The sequence below is a fragment of the Miniopterus natalensis genome, chromosome 1 (genome assembly GCF_054644295.1).
Source record: "Miniopterus natalensis isolate mMinNat1 chromosome 1, mMinNat1.hap1, whole genome shotgun sequence".
NCBI lineage: Eukaryota > Metazoa > Chordata > Mammalia > Chiroptera > Miniopteridae > Miniopterus > Miniopterus natalensis.
This window is the reverse complement of record NC_142081.1, coordinates 116,007,146-116,030,921: the sequence shown is the minus strand read 5'-3', so window position 1 is coordinate 116,030,921 and position 23,776 is coordinate 116,007,146. Positions and strand designations below refer to the sequence as shown.

The window sequence follows — 23,776 nt, the reverse complement described above, 5'->3', positions numbered from 1 at the left end:
ACCTTCTCTCCCGTCTCCTTATCTCGCTATATTTTTATTTAGAGACCTTATCACCACTTAACATAGATACTTCATTATCTTCCTTGGGTCTAGAACACTGCCTGGCGTGCAGTAGGTACTAAATAAATATTTGTGGAATTCATAAATACAGTGTTGGGCTCTAGATATTACATTCCCAGTGGTATTTATGTTCTGAGACTGATTTTGTTTGATTGAACTCAGACCACATTTTCCAGACATAATCAATATATTGGTAAGCCTTATTGGCGTTCCTGGTTAATGTTCCAATTGAGGGGTTGAAGCCATCATTTGGAAGTAATCTGTCTATGTGGAAATGAGACGTTGGCATTTTTGAGAAAAGTAGTAAGTAGTGGAGGAAAATGATCAGAGGCATATTTATAAACTATCTCAAAATACTCACACACAGATTCTGATTGGGAAGGAAAAGGGCTGCTCACGCGCTCAAAAGTGTAAACTCTCTAGTTGGATTTCACGTTTTCCTGATCAAGTTCTCCTCAAAGAACTAGCATCCTCACATCATAAGGTATATAAATGTTAAATAACCATGCTATATACTTGAAACTAAAATAATATTGTATGCCAAATTTACTTTAATAAAAAATGTAAATTAAGAAAAACTCATGACACAAATATTCATCTAAGTAAGAAAAGCAAGTGCTTGGCAATCCTATCCTTTGGGGGACAGTCCTGTTTGAATAAAGGTTTTAGTTTAGGACCATGAGGACATTCTTTTTATTGATCTACTCACAGTCACTCAATAAATATTTATTTGCCCTATGTATATGCCAGGCACTGTTCTAGGCTCTGGGGTGTAGTAGAAAAACTGACCACATCCTTTGAAGCGCTTAGTTATTAAATGACTAGAAAAGAAAAGGAAAAATGAAAAAACCCACAGATGTGGTTCGTCCACTCCCAGATTAGAAAACAAAGACCCACAGTCATAGTTTCCTCTGTATTGTTTCCTGCACATAAAATAATATTGTTCTCAGAGGCCCATTGATGAATCAATACAAGTAAAAGTGGATTGTTTTCAACTGTGTGTTCAAAGAAACTCTTATGTTACACAGGTGGGTAGTATTCATTCTTCTAGAGCAATTTATAAGAGATCTGATTTCAAAACACCTATAGAAAGTGTTCTGAGAATACACGATTGGTTTTGTGAACATAGCTGCAAGATGGCAGGTTGAGAAAACCCGACTGGCTTTGTTCACACTCCGGTGGAGAAGAACCTTGCAGGAGGAGCTGAGTTGGTGTTTCTGATCTCCAATCATCTGGAAGTCCTGCACGATACTAGCCTCTCTGACTTCAGAAGGCTGGGTTTAGTTATCCAGAAACTGGCCTTGAAGTGCTGGTTACTGCATAGGATGTCTTAGGAATATGGACCCAACTAGCAAGGAGCAAATTTTTTTCTCCTGTTGGGAATAACATTTTGACTAAAAATTCAACACAATCAACTCATTTATTTCTTTTTCATGTAAAGATACAAGAAAGCACAGGAACCAGCTAATCTCAAGGGAGCTTAGTGCCCAGTAATCTTCCCTTAGGGCAGTGGTTTTCAGTGTAGCTGCACGTTAGAATCACCTGGGGGCTTAAATACTGCTGTGTGGGCCCCTCTCCAGAGATTCTAATATGCATTGGTCTGGTGGACAGCTGGGCCTTGGGATTTTTAAAGCTCCTCAGGTGCTTCTAATGTGAAACCAAGACTGAGAAGCACTGATTTAGGACAGGCCGTGGAATTTGACCTATGACACTAGCCAAAGTCTCAAGAAGGAGTCAGAACTTGGGGATGAATAGTCTAAATAGAGAAGCCGCCACCTGGTTTCATGCTCAGCTTGATAGCCGCCATCTGGTGCAGGATAGCGACGCTCTTGGGGGTCCTGACCATTTGAAAGATAGATCTCCAGTCCTGGTTTCCACAAAAGCATGGGCAATAAAAACTCTGGGGTGGAACCAGCAGGAACAACCTATCCACTACACAGTCTCAGCCTGGCCAAGATGATAAGTCATTGGCTTAACTTGACATAAGTTGCTGTCGAAAATAAAATCAATGTTGGTTCATCAAACTGAGGTCGCTTAAAATCGTACGGGACTAAACAACATGGGCAAAATGGTCTCCAATGCAGCCTGTGAACCAGAGGACGGGAGTCCCTGAGATTGTGAGTTCTCTCTATTTATAGAAGAAACAAAACCTCATGCAGGATGCGGGGGTGGGGGGGGGTGTAGCATAATAATATGTGTGACTACACTGATTGGTCTGAACACTTTCTTGGCTGTCTGCTTTCAATGGTAATAAATATCCACTAAAAGCTGTCTGCTGTACATGTTTTTGGTAAAGTCTTACACTTCCCTGCATGATCACATTCAGAATGTAAGTACCACACACTTGACTATAGAGACTCTGTTGTATTCTGAATTCTTAAGTTATGCAGCTTAGCAGCTGTGATAATGTAATGGTTTGCAAAATAATAGACTGCCAATGAGTCGACCTGGAGTAACACGTCAAATAATGAATAATGTGGGTGAAAAAAGGCTTAATTTATACTGTGTTAAAGATACTGCTTCCAGAAATATCACACCATTTCAGTCTTTCCAAGACAAAAAATCCCTTTCACTTAAATATTCAAGTAATTGTGGTAAAATAGAACGATTTCTTGCTTCTTTTTTTTCCCCAACAAAAAATGTCAAATTTACATTAGTCTGAAGAGATGTGTCATCTGAGTCGGGTCATTTGTTTGCACAGTCCCCTTGTACGACTCTAAGATTTATGGTATGGTCTTAGAGTTCAGAATGAATAGGAGAAGAGCATCCGCCTCTCAGTTCGTATTAACATGTTAGAGTGAACACGTTTTCCACCAGAGTAATGGGGCTTGTGGTGATTTAACATAAGAAGTGAGGCTGTTTCTGTTAATATCTTAATTTTGACCCTTTTCCCAAGTTTTCTCACTGAGGGAAGTTTATAAGAACTTACAGATTTCATTCATTTTCTCATCTAGTGAATATCTACAACTTCTGTTATGAACCAGGGTCCAAGATGTGCTCCTTGCCCTCAAGGAGCTTGTCATCATGTGGAGGGTTGACATGATGGAAACAGGATGGAGAGAGGATTTGGTGCAGTGTGATTTGTTTTCTTATAAGGGAAATGCGGAGTGCTAGAGGAGCCAGAAGGAAAAGTATGTTTTCAGACTTGGAGAGGGGATGGGGTACCTGGAAAGGCTTCCCACAGGATGTACCTTTAGACTGAAGGGTGTGAATAGGAAGTTAAGAAGGTGGAGGGAGGAGGAAGTGTGTATCAGCCAGACAAAAGCAAGTGCAAAGGCCCTGAGGCAAGGGAGAGCATGGTAGTTTGGAGGAACTGCACACATGGTCAGTATGGTTGGAGTATAACATACTCAGGGTAAGGTATGGGGAGAGATGAGACTGGAGAGGGTAGCAAGATCTTGGTTATGAAGGACCTTATAATTATATTCAGACATTTGTAGTTACTTTGAAGCAGGAAACCACTTAAAGGTTTTAAGTAGGTAAGTGACACACTTCTGCTTATGTGAAGTTCTGGTGACAAGTTGGTTGTAACCGATTTCTCAGGGCCAGGCTGCAATATCAAAGCTCCCAGAGAGCAAAGGTGACGGATGGAACACGGGCTCAATGGTAGGTACCTAACTTAGGTCCTGCTCTGTCATTGACTGTATTTCCCTGGACAGAAGATTAAATCTCTCCATACCTTGGTTTTCCTGTTCAAACGGGTCAAAAATAATAGTCCAATCCTCTGTGTCTCCTTAACAACTCATGATGGTAAAGTGAGGTAATGGATAAGAAAGTGCATTGGGGTACCCTAGCCAGTTTGGCTCAGTGGTTAGAGCGTCAGCCTACAGGTTCGATTCCAGTCAAGGGCACATACCTCGGTTGCAGGCTTGATCACCCGGCCCAGTTGGGGCATGTGCCAGAGGCAACCAATTGATGTGTCTCTTTCATATCGATGTTTCTCTCTCTCCCTTCCACTCTCTCTGAAAAGCAATGGAAAATATCCTCGGATGTGGATTTCAAAAAAAGTAGAAAAAAAAGAAAGTGCATTGGTGTAAAGGCGTTATAGAAATGCGAGGTCTTGGCATCACCAAATATCATGAGACAACTCCAATGATTGTCACCCTCTAGGCTGCTGATGTAACTGAAAAAGCTGCTGTTGCTTTGAATTCAGCAAGTTCCCAGAACAGAGAGCTGGTCCTCAGTGTCTGCCCTTAAAGCAAATGTTGTTTCTCACCTTTCTTGCCCTCCTTTTATATAAATATGACTCTGATCCTGAAAATTGTCATAAAATCACCAACAGTATAAAATATCCAATTGTAATTGATGTAACATCATATATTCTAATTAGTCTCATTCTCCTTTGTGGTGGAGAGTGAAAGGAGCTCAAGAGCCCTTTCCCTGTGAGTGATGTCCCTGGTGTCCCAGGCCCGCTGCTACCCATCTAAAGATGGATAGTAATACATGTCTGATGCTCCAATGATGGGCATTCATACTTTTCTTAAGGGCCCAGAAACTTTCAGATCAAACGCCTAAGGTAGGAGCAACACTGGCATGTGCCCAAGGGCAGAAAACAGGTCTTTGTGTTTTGAATGTAAATATACGCCAACGTATGCAACAACTAATAGGTTCTATATATGACTCTGTGTTCATACATTGTCAGTTTTTCTAAAATTAGTGAACAGTGAATAACAGAAATGGTAACTGTACACATCTTGATTTATTAAACAAACACCCAGCTAGAGGTTATAATGGTTAAACAGAGGTTACCAGGTTAATATGATTTTTTGTGTACCTATATGTAGGATAACTCTCTCATTAGTACCATGTGGTACAATTCCAGTGTGTGCAATTCACGTTTCCAAGTGAGTATTTGTGAACAGAACACATTAACTAACTTTAGTTACCATATAGGTCCAAATGTTTTCACCAGAGCCTAAAATCACATTCAATACAAGCCTGAGAAATGTGTAACTTTTGCAGTTACTGATGGTCCTGTGCTCTAAAGCTCCTGGTATAAAAGGGAGCACGCAGTAGGCACTGAATACATATGAGCTGATGACCCTGATATTGAGCACAAGAATAATATCTCAAAGTAAAGATGTACCCATAACCAGAGTGGGAAGTGAAGCTGTTTTCATTATTACTCAAATGGCGGGAAAAATACAACTTCTAAAAAGTCAGAAGTCAACCCTAACTAGAAGCTTAGATAGCCCTTCATATTTTTTTTTTAATATATTTTTATTGATTTCAGAGAGAGGAAGGGAGAGGGAGAGAGAGATAAAAACATTAACGATGAGAGAGTCATTGATCAGCTGTCTCCTGTACGCCCCCTGCTGGGGATCAAGCCTAAAACCCAGGCATGTGCCCTGACCAGGAATTGAACCTCGATCTCCTGGATCATAGGTTGATGCTCAACGGCTGAGCCATGGCTGGCTGGGCCATATTTTTAAAGCTTTAATTATGTTTTCCTGAAATTTACAAGTCACTGAGTAGTAAGTATACAAACCAGAAAAAGTCACTTAAAATTAAATGCTGTTCCCCTTTATAACATGTGGCAGGTTGTTATCTATCAAGAGAGCTCCTTGCCTTGTTGATCTCAGATTACACCTTAAGACTTCTAAATTGACGTCCACAGCTCACTGAGGGGCCTGCCATGACTCAGACAGGGGGTTCTGAGACCCACCAACAATTCCACACCTGCATGGGTGTAGGTACTGTCACCACACAAATGAGCCCACCGTTTTGAGGACAATCAGCTTTGCATTAGCCACAAGCACCCCCCAAACTGCATCAGTCACTCCAGAGAAGAACAAATCCGTCCTATTGTTTTACAGGATTTTCTCTGCCAGGGACTACCATTAAAGTAAGCACTCTTACAGAAAATTAACACAGTAATTCTGAGCTAAAATCCATAGTAGTAAAAAAATAAACCAAAACGATAGCAAAGTATTTGAAACAATAATAACAACAACAAAACACAGAGGGGATTTTAGTCAACCGGGTATACAATTTAAATCCTCAAGACATCACAGCTCCTTAACGTCATCATCACCTCCTTTGAAGACACTATCACCCAGAGAGGAAATTTGCAGCCTGCTGCACTAATGGATCTGATTCATTAAACATAGAAGAAAACAGGTTTCACAGCCCCTGCAGCCGGATGCATTTCTCCACAAGCACACTCATCTTCCATATCCGTTACAAAGGCCAGCCCCCACCCCAGTCTTTTCCATTTTTCCTCTCTAAGCAACCCCCTCCCCACATGCACAGTTGACAAACATTTCTGTTTCAAATTTCCCATCATTATCTCGTAAGTCAAAGATTACATTATGACTTAGTGTTTTACAGTCCCAGGAATTCAAATTTTTCAGGAAAACAGGACTAGCAGAGGGATGCTATGTACAATGAAATCAAACATCTCCCTTTCTTTGGAGCAGTTGCTGGCTGAAAACAAACAGCCCGCCGCGTCGCTTACCCTCTCCACGCTGCGTCTTCTCAGAGATCCATACGGAATTTTCAGCAAAAGTCTTTGGGGTCTATTCGGAGCCACTGCAGCCTGAACCACCATGGTGTAGAGCTGTGTGTGAGTGTGAGTGTGTGTGTCTGTGTCTGTGTGTGTGCGTGCGCGAGCTCGCGAGAGCGTTCCCAGCAAGAGAGAGACAGAGGCTTCCTAAAACAAAGTTATGGTCTCCTGGAGGTTTCCCAAATATCAAATAACTGAAAGAGTTTTTCTTTCGACCATATGAGTCAAGATGTGGTTTGTCGGGAGGTGGGGGGATGGGGAAGAAGAAAAATAGCCCAAGTTCTGCAAGTTGAGTGTGTTTTCAGCAGCATAGCTTTAGCTCCCTCCTGTCTGTTCCTGTGTGTCAGTCCCTCCCTGAGGCTGCATGTCCCAGAAGTGGGCAAGCGACGCTTCTGGGAAGAGTGATCCAGAAATGTCAACTTTGTTTCTCGTGGCTACAGATGGTAACCAGGTCAGTTGTCTAATCAAAGCTCTATCAGACGGATTATTCATCCCATCACGTGATGCCGGAGCCCCTCGGCTGTACAGTAGGTCACGTGCTCACCTTAAGAAGACTATTTGGAACATCACCATCTGGTGTGGAGATGCCGGTGAAACCCTGCGTTCTGATTTCACTCTCTTCCCAACACAGGAGAAAATATTTGAAGACCAGTGACATAGCACATTAGGGACTTGGGGGGGGGTTCCCTCTTTGCAGTCATAAATTATATGTATGACCCTGAGTGTCAGATATACATATCTGGTTTTTTTCCTTCTGCTTTCTACACATAGGAAATAAATGTCTGTCGGCATACAATGACATTAACCATATATGTGAATGCAGTCCACAAGGAGGAGGAATGAGAGAAGGAAGGGAAAAATGTTTGTATCACGTGGTTCAGATCAATCAATTCAAATCTACTTGCATTTGGCACCTCCCCTTTAAATGTCTGTTACAGAACATTTAATTTTATGTGTGCCAGTAAACATGAAGAAGTTGTGTTTAACTTTACGAGGCTCTGAAAAAAGCTGCCCAAGCTCATATTCATCTATCACTTTGGCCTATTATTTTCTAATCTTACTGTATAATTCCATATTAGAAAATCTCCTCAGGTTATCTGAGGGCACCCGTGCTCTAAAATTTTAACTTTTCTGTAATATTGTATAACTGATATATTGTTTACTTGCCCCTCCCCCATCACTACTCCTCCTTAAAGCTGCTTATTTCTGTAGTAGAGAAAAGTACTATAAAGAAAAACATAAAGAACTTCCAAGACTGAAAGTATTTTAGTCTTCTCCTATATGCATATATGCACCACCCAAGGACACGGACAATGGTGGGGAGAGGAATTGGGGAGGGGGATGGGACGGGGTGGAACAGGTCATTGGGGAGAAAAAGAGACATCTGTAATATTTTAAACAAAAATAAAATTTAAAAAAATAATAATTTGAACATAAAAAGAAAAAAAAATGTATTTCTACATCCACTTCTCTTCTCCATTCTGGGTTTTATGAAAGAAATGCCATTTCCTTTGTAATCATCTCATGCTTTTGGGTGTTAACCTGATATCACTCATATGCTTTGGGAGCCAGCTTATATTTACTCTCTACAGACCAGTTTATTGAAAATGATGGAAAAGAATGTTCTGTTTATTCAAAGAAACTAATAGGAAGTGGGGGTGGGTGTGAAGGAAAGGAGTGGAATTTTATACCACTATAAAATGAATCAGGAAAAACACTCTTAGAAGGGGGGGTATGGGGGGGTGGGGGGGTGGGCAGACTGGAAAGGAGGGTCTGGTCACCCAGTGCAGACACACATTAAGAGGCAGTTAAAGAAAGCATCAAGTTGATGTGGGAAATTCCAAATATATAACAATCGGGCTTTGTTCGTAATTGGTTCCATATGTGCAGTAGGGGAGTTAGTGAGAGGCGGAGAGAGAAGGGAGAGACGGGGAAGATGGAAAGCTCTACAACAGGACTTGCAGGCGTCTTTGGCGAGGTGGTTCAGGCTTCCATACCTTTCTTCCTATTTCTCACTTCCTCCCTGTACCGCCTGGTTTCAAACTATTTGGGGGTGGAAATAAATCTGGAATGATGCCCAATTATTTAGCCAAATCAATAGAGTATTTCCTTTATAAAACACGCTTCACTACGTTACGGTGTTGAATGAAGGACATGCACATTTTCAAAGCACTCATTTGTCCAGAGTCTGGGAATTTCTTCCTCCAGTGCAGTCTGAAAGGGGGCAATGGATCAGATCAACTGAGAAGTCACCGGCTCCTTCCTGACCCAGGCCAGGGCTAAGCCCCTGGGAGCTGACTTTATTTATATTTGACTAAATGCAACTTCCTGTTTCCCAGGGGTATTAATGAGCATTTCACTGACGAGCTTAAGGCCTCCTGGCATAGTTCAGATCATAAGGGACACTTTGATGAACTAAGTGCAAATAAAACAAGAACATATGCAATTGATTAAGGTTAAAATACATATAGAAGAGAATGTTAATGGAAACAAAAATAACTCTGGGCCAGACTCCCACACATTTGAGCCCCACACATTCCACCCCTCTGGGGGACCGAGAGAAGGATCACATCTCATATCAGCACCTCCTTCCAGCTAACGGAGAGGAGAAGGTGGCTCAGAAGCCCTCCCAGTCCTCACAGAGAGATATGAAGGCTCTCAAAGGTCAGCTTGTCCAAGACTGTCTAATTGTGGGAGTTTAAGTTTTATATATTTAAAATTAATTACTGAGTTTAAAGTGTTTATTTCTAGAAGGCCGTTGCTATAACACTAACACGTTTCCCTGGAGGAGATATGCACTTATACCTTGGTGGATGTGACCACTTCAGGAGAGGTGAGGGGACTTAATGTTTGCTGACTACCCAGGAGTTGCCGGACAACATGCTGGAAGGTTACTAAGCCTGTCTCAATGGCAGAACTGATGAAGCTCAGAGAGGTTTAAGAAGTTGACTAAGGTAGCACAGCTAGAACTATCAGAGTCAAGATGAAAACCAAAGTCCATTATACCCTCACCTGTCACAGAGGACTTTATCAGATTACAGTAGGCTGGAGATGTATCCATTGGGCCTATCAGGAAAATGAAAAATCTCTGTCAATACAGGAATGGTATTAGATTTAGCAGTTCTGGGGCTCGGGAACCACTGCTTCCATGTCTGTTGGAGCTAAGCACAGGTGATGGAAGAGGAAGAAGCCCACAGGAGCTGAGGAGGCAGCCAAAAGCCAGCGTAAGCCTTGGCCTGAGGGACACAGGGAAGAGCTGCTCCCTGGAGCCAAGGACCAGGGTCACCTGGCAGAGGCTGGAACACCGTGGACTCATCAGGTGGGACCCGACCATGGCTGGAGTCGTGTGCCAAGACTGAGCCGGGCTGGGAGAAGGACTGCCCTGCTTCTCCCTTCTTACCCCCTTCTAATCTCCCACCAGCGTCTTCCATGCACTGAAGCTGCCAACTGACACAGAGCCGTGGAACTAGCCACCCAGGCAGGGGAGGGAAAAGGGAACAGATCTGAGGGTCAACAGCCAAGGACCAGCACTAAAGGACCAGGGATTCATTGGAACAAAGAAATGGAAAATGGTGAATTAGGAATAACTGGAAGAGAGCAGCATATGACTTAAAGAAAGCATGTTTCTGCCAGGGGAGTGGGTGAGGGGTTGGTTCCCTGTGCATCCAGGAAACAGCGCAAGGGCCATGGGACAGACAAAGAGGAGGGGGCTGGGATGGGGTGTCAAGGAACCCCGGGTAGATGGGGCAGAGAAGACAGACTTCTGTCCTAGAGTCCCTGAAGCTGCTGGGTTTGTGCCTCCTGGAACAGAGCACTCAAGGCCAGTGAAGTTTGGGGGTTGCTTGTTTCGAACACTTCATTCCAGTCTCCATGGAGATGATTACATTCAAACTGTGGAACAAAAGTGCATAGGAATCGACTGAACCATATTTCAGATAAATCAATGGTCCTGATACACCGAAGCAAGATGTATCAAATCAAATGGGTGTTCTTAATCACGACTGGCGCAGGGTGGGAAAGGGACTTGGGGATGATGGCCTGTCAGAGAGAAAGCAGTTTACAACCTGGTGCTGGGGAAGCAGCAGCAGGAGAGGGCTGGCCCACAGGGCCAGGGTGCGTGGGCATAGGGGCAATAGCTGACTCAGGAGTCAGGCCCTGGCCAAGCTGATGTCTGCTAACAAGCCGTGGGCAGGGGGGGTCACATCTTGACAGAATACTGGGTCATGGCACAGATAGGAGGACCTCTGGGCTCTGCTCGCAGTGAGCCTGACATACTGGACTCAGGTCTTATCCAGCTATTGGCCCAGTGCCTGAAATGACCGTTTGTGCCGCTGACCCCTTTGGGATTCTGAAGGCCCACGTGTATGCATAGCTTACCTCAGTAAACTCGCCAGCGCTAAGGATGCTCATTTGCACATCTTTATTCTGTTCATTTGACAGAATACAAAAAAGAATGGTCTACAGGACAGAAATTTCAGGGTGGCGAAGGTGGGGGTGGGGAGGTGGTGGTAACCAGGGGCACGCAGCACAGGAGGTGCCATGATGAAGCTCCAGGGTCAGCGGGCACCCTGAGGCCACAGGAAGCGGGGGTCAGTGGCAAAGGGCAATGAGCTGAGAAGGGCTGGGGGTGGTGAGCTGAGTGCCCTTCTGGAAAAGATGGGCAGAATCAATTTGGAAAGTGCTATCTCTTCTCCTTTTGTTCATTTTCATTCCTTCTCTGGTAAAAGGTAAAAGATAGCTTACATTAAGGAAACAAAGACAATAGAAAACACAGTGTAGACACCTTTTTAATGTCATCTCAAGTAAATTTAGCAGGATGTTAAAAAGAGGGTCCTTCTCAAGTTTATTGGAGATCTTGAGACAACGGGCACCGACCATTCTCACCTTCCAATCCACTGGGGGCTTGTGAAGGAGGGTCTGAGGGCAGTTCTGAAGCCCTAAGCTGACCTTGTCTCCCCCAGGCTCTCAGAGAAGGAGGAGGAAGAGGTGGGAGCTAATGTCCCCTCCCCTCAGGCCTGGTGAGAGGGGCTTGGAGAAACCTCTTGGGAGGGCACAGGGAGCTTTTTAAAGGGAAAAAGACTGGCTGGAGCAGCTGGTGGCAGCAAAGGGAAGGGAAGAGTGGGACATTGGGAGTAACTTCCATCCCATTGTCTCGGGGCAGAGGCGGCTGCCTGCGGGAGTTGGTCTTGGTTCCTCTCAGGTGCTCAGTGACTGTGTGAAGGGCAAGGGAACCCCACCTGGAAGAGGCTGAGTGTGGGGCCCAGGTGAAGAGAGGAATCTTGAATGACTAACTTGAGGGGAGGCTTCACTGTGCCAGGGAATTGCACTGAGAAACCCCCAGTAGTGGGAAAGGGGGGGGGGAGGCCTTCAAAGCCCCCAGAAGGGGCACCACAGGGGCAAGAATTCGGTTTAAACACCTGTCAGTCCCAGAGGGAGAGAGACTTTCCTGCCCTGACCTCTGCCACCCACCTTAACCCTGGACTTGCTAGAGGCTGGGCAGGGAGGAGGGCCCACAGCCCTCCTTTCCCACAGCAGGCCTCACCCACACAGAGCTGGGGGAGGGGAGAAGCTGTAGCCTTGAATGAAGGTGGCTGTTGTCAATTATTTTCATGTAAAACAGATGAGAAGAGAAATAGGATGAGATCGACCCTAACACACACACACAAAGAAAACAATAGTCCTAACCCATTTGGACAATCCTTAGAATAAGATGGAGGGAAGTTTAGAAGAGGAGTCCTGTCTTTCTTCAACATCCCACACCATGTCCCTTAGCTCCTAACTCAGCTAACCTGGGTAATTCATGTCACATCTCATTAGAGGAAGCTGTGACTGAGGTTATGCAAACAGAAACACTGCCTACATCCATAATTCTCTGTTTGAAAAGTGGCTGGAATTTAGACCAAACATGAAACCTAATATCCCTAAGAACAGGACGAAGACATCGAGCAGCACAGTTATCACCAGACCTCAATGCCCGGGGCCTGGGAGGTCATCTACATCTCACCAGAGCAGGGTAGTTTACCTTTGTCTTGGTTCTAACTAAGGTTTGCATTGACACAGTGCACTGTTAGCATTGCCCATCTGTGCACAGACTTTTCCGGCTCCTGTGGCATTTGGAAGAAACGGTAGGTAGATCTATAGCTTGTTTGGGTGGGCAGATACATTTTCCCTGCCTTTTTCTTTCCCCTTCTTCCCTCCCTTCCTTTCTCCCTTCCTTCCTTTCCTCTTCCCCTTTCCCTTGTCTACTTAGATTACATTCTGGGTTTCATTTAATAGTTCTCCATGAACAGCCAGGCAAAGAAAATAAGAGAAGTTTAAACTGTATGGTTCAGCTTGACTTCTGAATATCATGGCTCGTAAAGGTTTGGTGGACTAGGCACGTGCCTCTACTGCTTGCTTCTGAGATTACATTGTCTGTGCTTTTCTGGTATCGATACCAAGCTCTATGGAATTGGCCTTGTCTTTGTCTAAACCAATTTTATTATTTCATTTTATTGCTTAAGCCACATCATTCATTCACCAATTATTTTTCTAAGTGTCTAATAAAATAATGGCAACCCGTTTGTATGGCACATTCCATTGCAGTCAATATTTGAAAGATTTTAAAATATATTAGTTCATTTAATTCTTACAACACTTTATCAAATAGGTACTCTTATTTACTCTAAGTGCAGATGAAGACACTGAGGCATAGAGAAGTGAAGTAACCTGCCCAGGTGACACTGCAAGTGGCTTCAGAATCCATTAACCACTGTACTCTCCTGTACGGCAGCTCTGTATCAGGTTTTGGGCCAACAGTTGAGGATATGAGGGAACATTTGCTTATGGGAAGGGTTTCCTTTTGTTGCTCGAATTCAGCCCCTCTCTGTGGTGATGTCTATAGTGAAGTGAAAAAAGCTGATACCTGAGTTTGCACCTGGAAGGTCACGGAACACCTACCCAATAGGAAGGAATGAAATAATATTTGGGAAAGTCCTTTGTGAATGGCACACACACAACGTACACACAGCTCGTTTGTTTCCATTCTCAATTCTGTGTCTATTTTCCTGTTGCCTCCATCACCACAGCAGCCTTCCTGGACCTCACCATCTATCTTTCTCCCTCTTCCTCTTGATACATGTTGTATTGTGACATCCATGTTTCATCCATCTGAATGCCTTAAAGGTTGTCCAGCTTAACTACGTAGTTTGGGTTGTAAGCAGGCTTCTTCTTGGACCTTTCTGAACTTTCTGTTTAATATGTTTCATTTGAGTAAATAGGAGGAGAGAATCAATTAGCCCAGCATAAGACCTATCTCCATCAATGCAAAAACATACATCCTGTCCAAAGGAAACCAGCCCTCCATTCTTCCAGGGCAGGAAGAAAATGCAGCATTTACTGGATGAAAACCTCACATGCTAATTGGGCATACCAGAGTCTCACTCAATCTTGATGGCAATGATCAAGCTGTAGAGAATGTCAAGTGGAAAATAATAACAGCCTGTGTGGAGAATTAGTCACTTGCATCATGGACATCAAATACCAGGCTTATCAGCATGCTGAAAGAATCATTCAACTATTCACCTCCACACGAAGGTCCTTCACATCTGGCTTGGTATGCTTTGCCCCATCAGAGTGCCACTTGCCCTTCCCAGCAGGGGGCTAAGTCAGGCAATCAATGGCTGCAGCCTGGGATAGGCTATCTGCATGGTGGTAACGGCTTACTGTCTGTGCTATTAGGAGTGATGTCACGTCCAGGTCCTGACAAATCAATAAAATTGCCAGAGTGCCTGTGTGATTAAGTAGGTAATAAGCTGACCCATGTGGGGCTGGCTTGTTGATTGGCTTTTGAGGCCATTTTGCAAAGCCCTTGTTCATGGGCTATCAGTTGTGGATGGATTTTGATAACCAGCATTGATTTGCCATGTTTATAAAGTGAAGTCTGCACAAGGTAAACTGTTAATTGCACCTAGAATGGCGAAATAAATAGTGTCCTTATCTATGGTATTGACTACCCAGGCTTAGTGGAATATATATAGTACACCTTCAAACACTCAATGACTGTTGACTTTTGATTTTTACAAGGCTTAGCTTCCAAATTTCAAGTGTCTTAAATAAGCACTGGGCAGCTAATGATCAACTTTTAAATCTCCTTCTAATTTCTGTGCTTTCCTTTTCAGAAGTTTAACGTGTCATTTTCTTCAACAAGAGAATGGTTCGTCCTGGTTTAAGTTATCATGGTGGTGCTTCAAAGGAGGCTGGCTTTCTTTTGGGCCATCAGAGAGCTTTCTCTCCTTTGCCCACGAACACGCCACTCCCAAGGGCAACTGCCCACTTGCCTAGGGGTCTCTGGGGGGTAAGCCACGTGGTCTGTATTTCCCAAGGTGAAGAAAGAAATCACTTGATCTTTTAGAAAGATGGGTTCTTGGAAGTCTCACATCATAGGAATGTGGTTTATCTTGAGTATGCCCTAGAGGATTCCCAGTATCCCAGAAGTCAAAATGCCAGAGGGTTTCTCAGTAAGAGATTGTGATCAGGATGGGCAAAATCTTAGCTATTTCTCCTTTAATGGACAAACCCTTAGATATAAATGAGGATGGGTAGGGGACTCTGTTACTGCTTGCTTAGGGGTACTCCATTCTATTTGAATTTTACACCTCGACAGTATGAATACAGATAATAGACTGTCGTGAAAATGAAATGAAATAGAATCATTAGTAAGAACGAAGGCCATAACGAATGACAATGAGACCAGATTCTGACTTGTACATATATAAAAATATATTTCAGACCTTATTCTGAGAGCAAGAGGGAGTCACTAAAAGTTACTTTTGGGGAGAGGAAGTGATAACATCTAGCTTAAGTTTTCTGAACTTGAATGATAGAGGATAAATGGCACAACGGAGAGGCAATGTATATTTGAGGCTAGGAGAGCAGTTACAAGGTCATTGCAATCATCCAAACAAGCAATGATTAAGTCCAGAAGTAGGACAGTGGTGAGAGGTTGAGTGTAAGGTACTGGAGAGTCATAAATGGCGGAGGGAGGTACCCAGTGTTTCTCTAGATTAAGGGACTAGAGGAAGGATGGTCCTGCTAGTTAAATGCACAGGAGGAAGAGAAGGTTTGGGGAGATGAAAATGAGTAGCTCCAGACATACAGAGCTTCTGGTGCCTGAACATTTTGACCTGGAACTTAAGAGTCAAACATGGAAATGTAGCTTCGGGTTTTGACAGCAGACAAGTAACCGCTAGACAAGTTATTAGTTAAGTGTGAGGGCAGATATTCAAGAACAGAAATTTTACTTCTCAGTCACCTTTTCTCAGAAGTTTATTGGAAGACAGTCTCTAGCAAAAGAAAGTTAGACCTACAGAGAGAACATGAATTCCAAGAAAAGAAGAACGAATCGCAGGGGAGGTGGAAGGGAGTTCCCAGAATAATGGAAAAGAGGAGCCTAGGAAGACAGTCATGCAAGAAACGTAGAAGCCAGCCCAATTGTTGCAGGAAGAATGTCTCAAAAATAAGAAAATAAAAGAGAATGTGTTGATTATTTGATGAGTTTCCCAAGTTGAGAGGAGATACATAGTTCTATGGAAGAACTTAGAGAAATGATTGAGGAGTACATAGAATATTCAGCAAACAACAAGGCAATTATTCACTCCTGAAAAAACATAAAGTCACAAAATTCAGGATATGTAATCATAATATACAATATTTCGCAGCTGTAAACAATACTTGGTAGTCATAATAAAACTGAATTTTGATTTAAACTATGATATAGATATATTGAGAAGAAAGAAGAGGTGTGCATGTGCTTGTAGGGATGCGGAATAAGGCTTTAAGGTGATAGCATAAAGTGTCAAAAACTGAGTAGTTAAGACATCACAGTATAGTTATATTGTTGAGAAGCCTTGAGTTAACTACTACAAGCAACAGCTGAAAGGGATGTCTGCAGGTGTCCCTGGGGAGAGGGACTCAGAGATTCAGAGAAAGGGTCTGTGTGTGTGTGTTTTTGATAAGCCCTGTAGTACTCTTGAACTTTAAAATGTTATTGACATTGCCATGCATGTGTATTAGTTTGATAAAAACAAGAATTAAATTACAAACAGAAGGAGCAATGTTACAGAGAGTTTAAGCCAGATAAAAACTGAGAGCAGTGGGTAGTAACTAGAAGGTCACTGAGGGCCTTGAGAAAGTGTGCATGGAATGCTGGAAGGGAGAGCGGGAGCCAGCAGCTTCTTTCTTAATGAACAAACTTGAATCTAGATATTGGGCTACTTAATGCAACAAACAGTGTTTCAAGGGACCTGCTTAATCTCCTCTGTTCTCTTTTCCTTCAGTGTATGTTACAGAGCTCTTAGTCCACAGGCCTGCTAGAGACATGAAGCCTCTAAGCTATATTTTGGACAGAAGACCCTTAAGTCCTTTGAAACAAGATGTGGACAGATAGACAAAAGGCATAAGACAGCTACAGCAGCAGCGGCACTGCCAACAATTCTGGAGCTAGTCCTGAAGAGTCATTCAGACGCTGCAACTTTCACTCACCTCACCTTTTGTGCTCTTTTCTTTGGGGGGGTGTGTGTGTGTGTGTGTGTGTGTGTGTGTGTGTGTGTGTGTGTGTGTGTGTGTTCACATGCTCAGACACATGCACATGCATGTTATTTTTGTTCAGGAATCCAGAAGCATTGCAGCAGCTACTGGAGCCCCAGAGTGGTGACAATTAATTATGAAACATCAGGCCTGATGTGTCCCTTTTATCTCATCTTGCAGAAGCCTTGCAATCCCACAAACCCCCCCAGTGGCCTTTTGTAATCCTGTAAAGGAAGTGTCAATATGGAAACAGCTGTTTTTGAGATAGTGGGATGACATCCTAATGAGCATGCTCTGAGCTATAGAGGAAAGCCAAGGCTAATGGCCCTCTGATGGAAATATACTTTCTAGACAAGTAGGCCCATGTGAGAAAACCTGTCATCCATAGCAAGGATGAGAAGAGAGATACTGTCCTATGGATGTCAAGCCCTCATTAGTATGTGGGGTTTATCCTTCCACACCCTGTGGGATGTCAGACACTCCTCCTGGCTCTCTCGTGGGAAGTAGCTTTAGAAATGCAGCCCAGTTGCCTTGCTCAGAGGCCCCAGCACAGAAGCCCAACTGGAGAGCAGAAGAAGCTGAGCATAGTCCTGTCTCCAGGGCTCCATCCCCCTGTTGGTTGCAGAGCTCAGGACCAGGTACCTCCTGCCAGTTTGGTAGCAGAAGGGAGAAACAGCCACAGCTGAGGTTAAAGCAGGGAGAAAATGCTGTTCTTTCATAGAACCAAAACCCCTGATAATTCAAGGGGGAAGGTCAGGTGATAACAGCAAGAGAGAGCTTGAGAAGCAAAGGAATGGGAAATAACTTTTTTGTGGTAGGGACTTAAAACAGATACCCCTTCTAGAAGAAGGCAAAGGGCAAAAGAGCAGTAACTCACCCAGTGCCTCCTTTACATCAGGCATGGCCCTGTCACTGGCTCTAAATTACCTCTTTTCAGTCTTCACTGTCACCCTGTAAACTGTCACAGTGAAGATTGAAAAGAGGTAATTTAGTATTAGCTACACTGTACTGATAAGGAAATCAAAGCTCAGAAAGCTCAGAAAAATTAAACCCTTGCAGATGGTCACATGACTAGGAAGGGTGCTGAGCTGAGACAGACCCAAGTCCATGCAACTTGAAAGCTCATTCTCAATATTCTTCAAGGAAGGCTACATGGAGGTAGGTGAGAGCATTCTGTTCTTAATAAGGCCTGCCCTCAGGAGAAAATATTTTACCAGAGGAACTGATGCAAGGAAAGCATTTGACAAAATCCAACACCCATTCATGAAAAATACCCTCACTAAACTAGGAATGGAGGGGACCTTCCTCAACTTGATAAACAATATCTACAAAAAGCCTACAGCTAACATCATACATGATGGTGAGAAACATGAAGCTTTCCTGCTAAGATCAGGAGCAAGGCAAGTGTGTCCTTCTCACCATGGCTTTTCAACACTGTACCGGAAGTCCTAGCTAATGTAACAAGAAAAGGAAATACAAGGTATATGGGTTGGGAAAGAAAAAATAAAACTGTCATTGTTCACAGATGACAGGATCGTCTATGTAGAAAATCTGAAAGAATTGAAAACCATACTCTGGAACTAGTTATAGCTAGGTTACAGGATATAAGGTTAATATGTAAAAGTAAATTGTTTTCCTCTATACCAGCAATGAACAAGTAGAATTTGAAATTAAAAAAGCACATTACCAATTACATTAGAACCCCAAAATAAAATATTTAGGTATAATTCTAACAAAATATAAGATCTATATGAGGAAAATGGGAAAACTCTGATGAAAGGTATCAACAAAGAACTAAATAAATGGATAAATATTCCACATTCACGATAGGGAGACTCTATAGTGTCAAAGTGTCAATTCTTCCCAACTTGATCTGTAGATTTTACATGATCCCAATAAGAATCTCAGCAAGTTATTTTGTGGGTATCAACAAACTGATTCTGAAATTTATATAGATGGCAGAAAACCCAGATTAGTCACCTCAGTATTGAAGGAAAATAACAAAGTTAGAGAGCTCATATTACTCAACTTCAAGACTTACTGTAAAGCTACACTAAGTGAGACAGTGTGGTATTGGTGCAAGAACAGACAAATAGATTCATGGAACAGAGTAGAGAGTAAAGAAATAGATCTACATAAATATAACCAACTTATTTGACAAAGGAGCAAGGGTAACACAATGGAACAAAGATAGTCTTTTCACGAAATGGTGCCGGAATAGCTGAACATCCATATTTAAAAAAAAAAAAAAATGAATCTAAGTAGAGACCTTATGCCCTTCACAAAAATTAATTCAAAATAGACCATAGACTTAAATACAAAACACAAAACTATAAAACCCCTAGAAGATAATATAGAAGAAAACCTAGGTGACCTTGGATATGGTCATGCTGTCTTAGATATAACACCAGGTATGATCCATAAGAGTAATAATTGATAAGCTAGGTTTCATTAAAATGAAAGTTTTCTGCTCTGCAACAGACACTATCAAAAAAATGAGAAGACAAACCATGGACTGGTAGAAAATATTTGTAAAAGACATCTGAAAAATGACTGGTATCCAAAATATACAATAAACTCTTAAAAGTCAACAATAAGAAAACAACCAGATTAAAAAATGAACAAAAGACCTGAACAGACACCTCACCAAAGAAGATATACAGATGGCAATGAAGCATATGAAAAAATGTCCTATATAATATATGATTAGGGAATTGCAAATTAAAACAATGAGATATCACTACACACCTATTAGAATAGGTAAAAGCCAAAACACTGATAACACCAAATGTTGGCATGAGCTCTCATTCACTGCTGTGAGAATGTAAATGGTATAGCCATGGAAGACAGTTTGTCAATTTCTTGCAAAACTAAACTTACTATTACCATATGATCCAGCAATGGAGCTTCTTAATATTTATCCAAATTAATTGAAACTATGTCCACATAAAATTTTGCACATGGATGTTTATAGCAGCTTTATTCATAACTGCCCAGGCTTGGAAGCAACCAAGATATACTTTAGTGGATGAATGGATAAATAAAAGTGGTGCATCCAGACAATGGAATATTTTTCAGTGCTAAAAAGAAATGAACTACCAAGCCATAAAAAGGCATATTAGAAACTTAACTGCATATTGCTAGGTGAAAGAAGCCAATCTGAATAGGCGACATTCTGGAAAACGCAAAACTATGGAGATAGTAAAAAGATCAGTAATTGCCAGGTGTTAGAGGGGAGAGCGGGATGAAATACATGTAGCATAGAGGATTTTTAGGGCAATGAAAATATCCTGTATATACTTCAAAGAAGAATACATGTCATTACACATTTGAAAAGCCCATGGTATGTACACTACCAAGAGTGAATTCTAATGTAAACTATTGACTTTGAGTGGTAATGATGTATTGATATAGGTTCAATGATCATAACAACTCTTGTGCAGGATGTCCACAGGGAAGGAGGTTGTGTGTGTGTGGGGGGGGGTGTGGTACATGGTAACTCTCTGTACTTACAGCTCAGTTTTGCTATGAACCTAAAACTAGTCTAAAAAATAATTTCTCATTAATTACAAAAATAGAGTATGGGGAGGTTGCTCTGGTGATGACAATGTAGGATGAACTGGAGGAGAAACGCTGAATGCAGGAGAGTAATTGTACGGTTAGTCCAAGCGAGAGGCTGTAAGGATCTCCTCTGGGGCCATGTAATTATGGGTTGTATTTACAGAAAAGCATGACGTGTATGACTGCATTCCCTTCCAATAGGGAGTGTATCTGGGAACTTCCAAAAAAGATCGCGGTGGTGGGGGCATTGGGGAAATGGTGTGGGGGTAGGGACAGCTAAGGAGAAAAGGGTAATACATTAATGACTTTGTGGTATTCAAATAAAACAACGCTCTGGTGAATTATTTCCCTGAGATGACCAAACTCACACCAGCCCTTTGGTATCCCACACACTGCCCCACAGGAGGCCCCCCCACCACCACAATAGCCCCCTCCATGGCGGGCAGTGATGGCTGGGGAGAGGACATCTGCTGTCAAAGCAACGTCCCCATCCTGCTGCTCATGCTCTATTCAAACTTCAGATACAGCAACGATGCTGCTGCCCACGAACCTCCATCGCTTGAAATGCAGAAGGACACCCCCATTCCCGACACATTCCTCTTTAAGCCATAACTTCCTGACCCTGCGGTCAAATGAATCCTGGTACCCAGCCCTGGAAAGGCTAATTCCCTCTAGGAATCCTGCCAGCAGAATGTTGCCTCAATTTGAAGACAAATTATAAATTAATAAAGAAAAAAAAGCCCTAGACTCTCATGTCTGCCAAAACACATCATTTCCTGAAAGGTTCCTGAGAGGGACTCCGTGATGGGCAGCCCGCCCTCCGCAGCCTTTTCCAGATTCCAGACGCAGGCGGGCTTGTCCTCAAAATGCACCAGAGCCGCCTTTCCCAGGGCAGCGCCAGTGTTGTTCTTGGAAGGAGAGCACCTTTTAGCTGCGTTACCACCTGCCTGTTTCGCACAGTCTGTAGTTCCCGAAACCCCATCAATAATACAAAACAGACAGACATGTCACCAACAGAAAACCAGGAGAAAAGGCTGAGAATGCTTGGGGTTGGTGCGGGGTAGAAGCGATGTTTAAGTTGCTATGAGTGCCAGGAGTTTCCAAAGATTGTGTTTCTAAATCATCACAAGAGCAGAAGTGTCCTGCCGGCTGCTGTTTCTTTAAAAATGAGTCACGCAAACAGGCTCATCCCAGAAAATCAGTTCCTGAGGAAGTCTTGGTAACCTAACACCTACGGACATGGTCAGGGTCCCGGCACTGGGGCTCTGTGGACAGTGAAGCTCTCCCTCTATCTTGCCCTGAGCGTTTTCCTTCTGAAAAACGTGGTATTTTCACCCCACCCTCCCCCTCTTTTCTGGACCCACCACTTCACTTCCCAAACAAATCTGATTCTCTCAAGGAATGCCCATTGAAGCTGCTTTTGTCTCTTCTGGCAACTGTTATATTTCTTCACCCCTTTTTTCAGACTTCTGGAAGTTACTTGATTTTGAAAGTCACTTCTCTGCTGTGTAATCTGTACAGACATCCCACCCCACTCACGTACTTAGAGACCTTATGATTTTCTCCCCACAAGGCACATGAATAAGAAATAAGGACACCATGAGGACCGCACAGTTGCAGAATAGAGTCAGTTCAGTAATGGGGAGAGTCGCAAAGACCTTGGGGGACAGGGGAGGGTCTATTGTGTGTGGAATAAGTGAGAGTCTTTACTTACAAACACGTCCATGAGCAGATGTTCCAGCGTCACTTCAAAGTCTTCCAGTTTGGCAGCTAACGTCATAATGAAAGTCCTGATTTGTCTTTAGGCTGACAGCCCAAACCTGCAAACTCTCAGCTCAGAAAACACGGCTGGCGTCAAATTTAGTCACAAGGCCGAATTGCCACTAATGGGAAGTGGAAACCCTTAAAACAAAACAGAGCATCGCAGACTGTGCTGCTGGTGCTTTGTAGCTAGAAATCTTAAAGGATTAAAAAAAAAAAAGGCTATATTAATGGTGCTACAGGACCAGGCTGGGCACCAGGTGAAGATCTGGCCACTGCCTGCCCTTTATAATGTAACTTCACAGTCTGAGGCTCTGGGCAAAATGCAGGGAACCTCAACAGAGGTTGAGAGAGAGAGACAGTGAGATGGGGTGAGAAGCCAGAGCGGAGAAAAATGGACTAAACCGTCTGACTCTGATATTTATAGGGCCACATGTTTTTGACTCTAGCCATTTCTCAGTTCATTTCTGACCTTTCATAAATGGCCGAACACACTGGAGTGTATTGTAGACGGGGCAGCGGGTCCCACAGAAGTTGGCTGTGACCAAGGCTGGGGCAATTCACACAGACACGCCATCAATAGTTCTTTGTAAAACACGCATCAGACCTTGTTCTGTACGCGATGACAGAAAAGCACATAGTCTTGTGAAAAACAAGGAAACGAAAATTGTGGGGGTACTAAATTTTTCCTTAGAATATTATTAGATCCCTTGCACTCTCCCCCACTCTCCATCTTCCCACCCCCTCCTCTGCAAGAGTAGATAAACATCAAGGAAAAAATTTAATCTCTTGTGTCAACTCCTCAAGCTTCTGCCAGTTAAAAAATGTCTGCTAAACCTTGCAAATGTCATTTCTCCTTTTCTGCCTCCAAAGTTTGCTTTGTTTTTTACTTAAAAAATTTGAATTGTGGTAAAATACACATAACATAAAATCTATCATCTTCACTATGCTTAAGTGTAAAGTTCAGTATTGTTAAGTAAATTCACATCATTGGGCAACCAATCTCCAGGGCTCTTTTCATCTTGTAAAACTGAGACTCTGAGACTCCTTAAATAACAACTCCCCTCATCCCTGCTTTCCCACCCCTGGCAACCAGAATTCTACTTTTTATCTCTATGGATGTGACTACTCTTGGTACCTCATATAAATGGAATCAGACGATATTTGTCCTTTTGTGTCTGGCTTGTTTCACTTAGCATAATGTGTTCAAGGTTCATCCATGTTGTAGCATGTGTCAGAATTTCTTTCCCTTTCAAGGCTGAAGTCTTATATCTTAAGAAAGACCACTGCTTTGGACAACTTTTTAGGCCTGAGAAAATCTCT

At 42.8% G+C, this 23,776-nt stretch overlaps 1 protein-coding gene across 5 annotated transcripts in view; it reads right to left on the bottom strand.

The window, feature by feature from the left end:
- Nucleotides 1–23,776, bottom strand: part of FRMD4A (FERM domain containing 4A) — a 441,288-nt gene that overhangs the window by 306,529 nt on the left and 110,983 nt on the right. For 2 of the 5 annotated variants that reach the window (XM_016210037.2, XM_016210039.2), the window contains exon 1: nucleotides 6,518–7,121. The exons of 1 other annotated variant lie outside the window; for it this stretch is intronic. In XM_016210037.2, coding sequence (XP_016065523.2) covers nucleotides 6,518–6,610 — 93 coding nt within the window. In that variant the 5' untranslated portion in view covers nucleotides 6,611–7,121. Of the gene's footprint in view, nucleotides 1–6,517; nucleotides 7,123–22,406; nucleotides 22,768–23,776 lie in introns of those variants that run through there. 2 more of the 5 variants (XM_016210038.2, XM_016210036.2) reach the window with 2 other exon arrangements.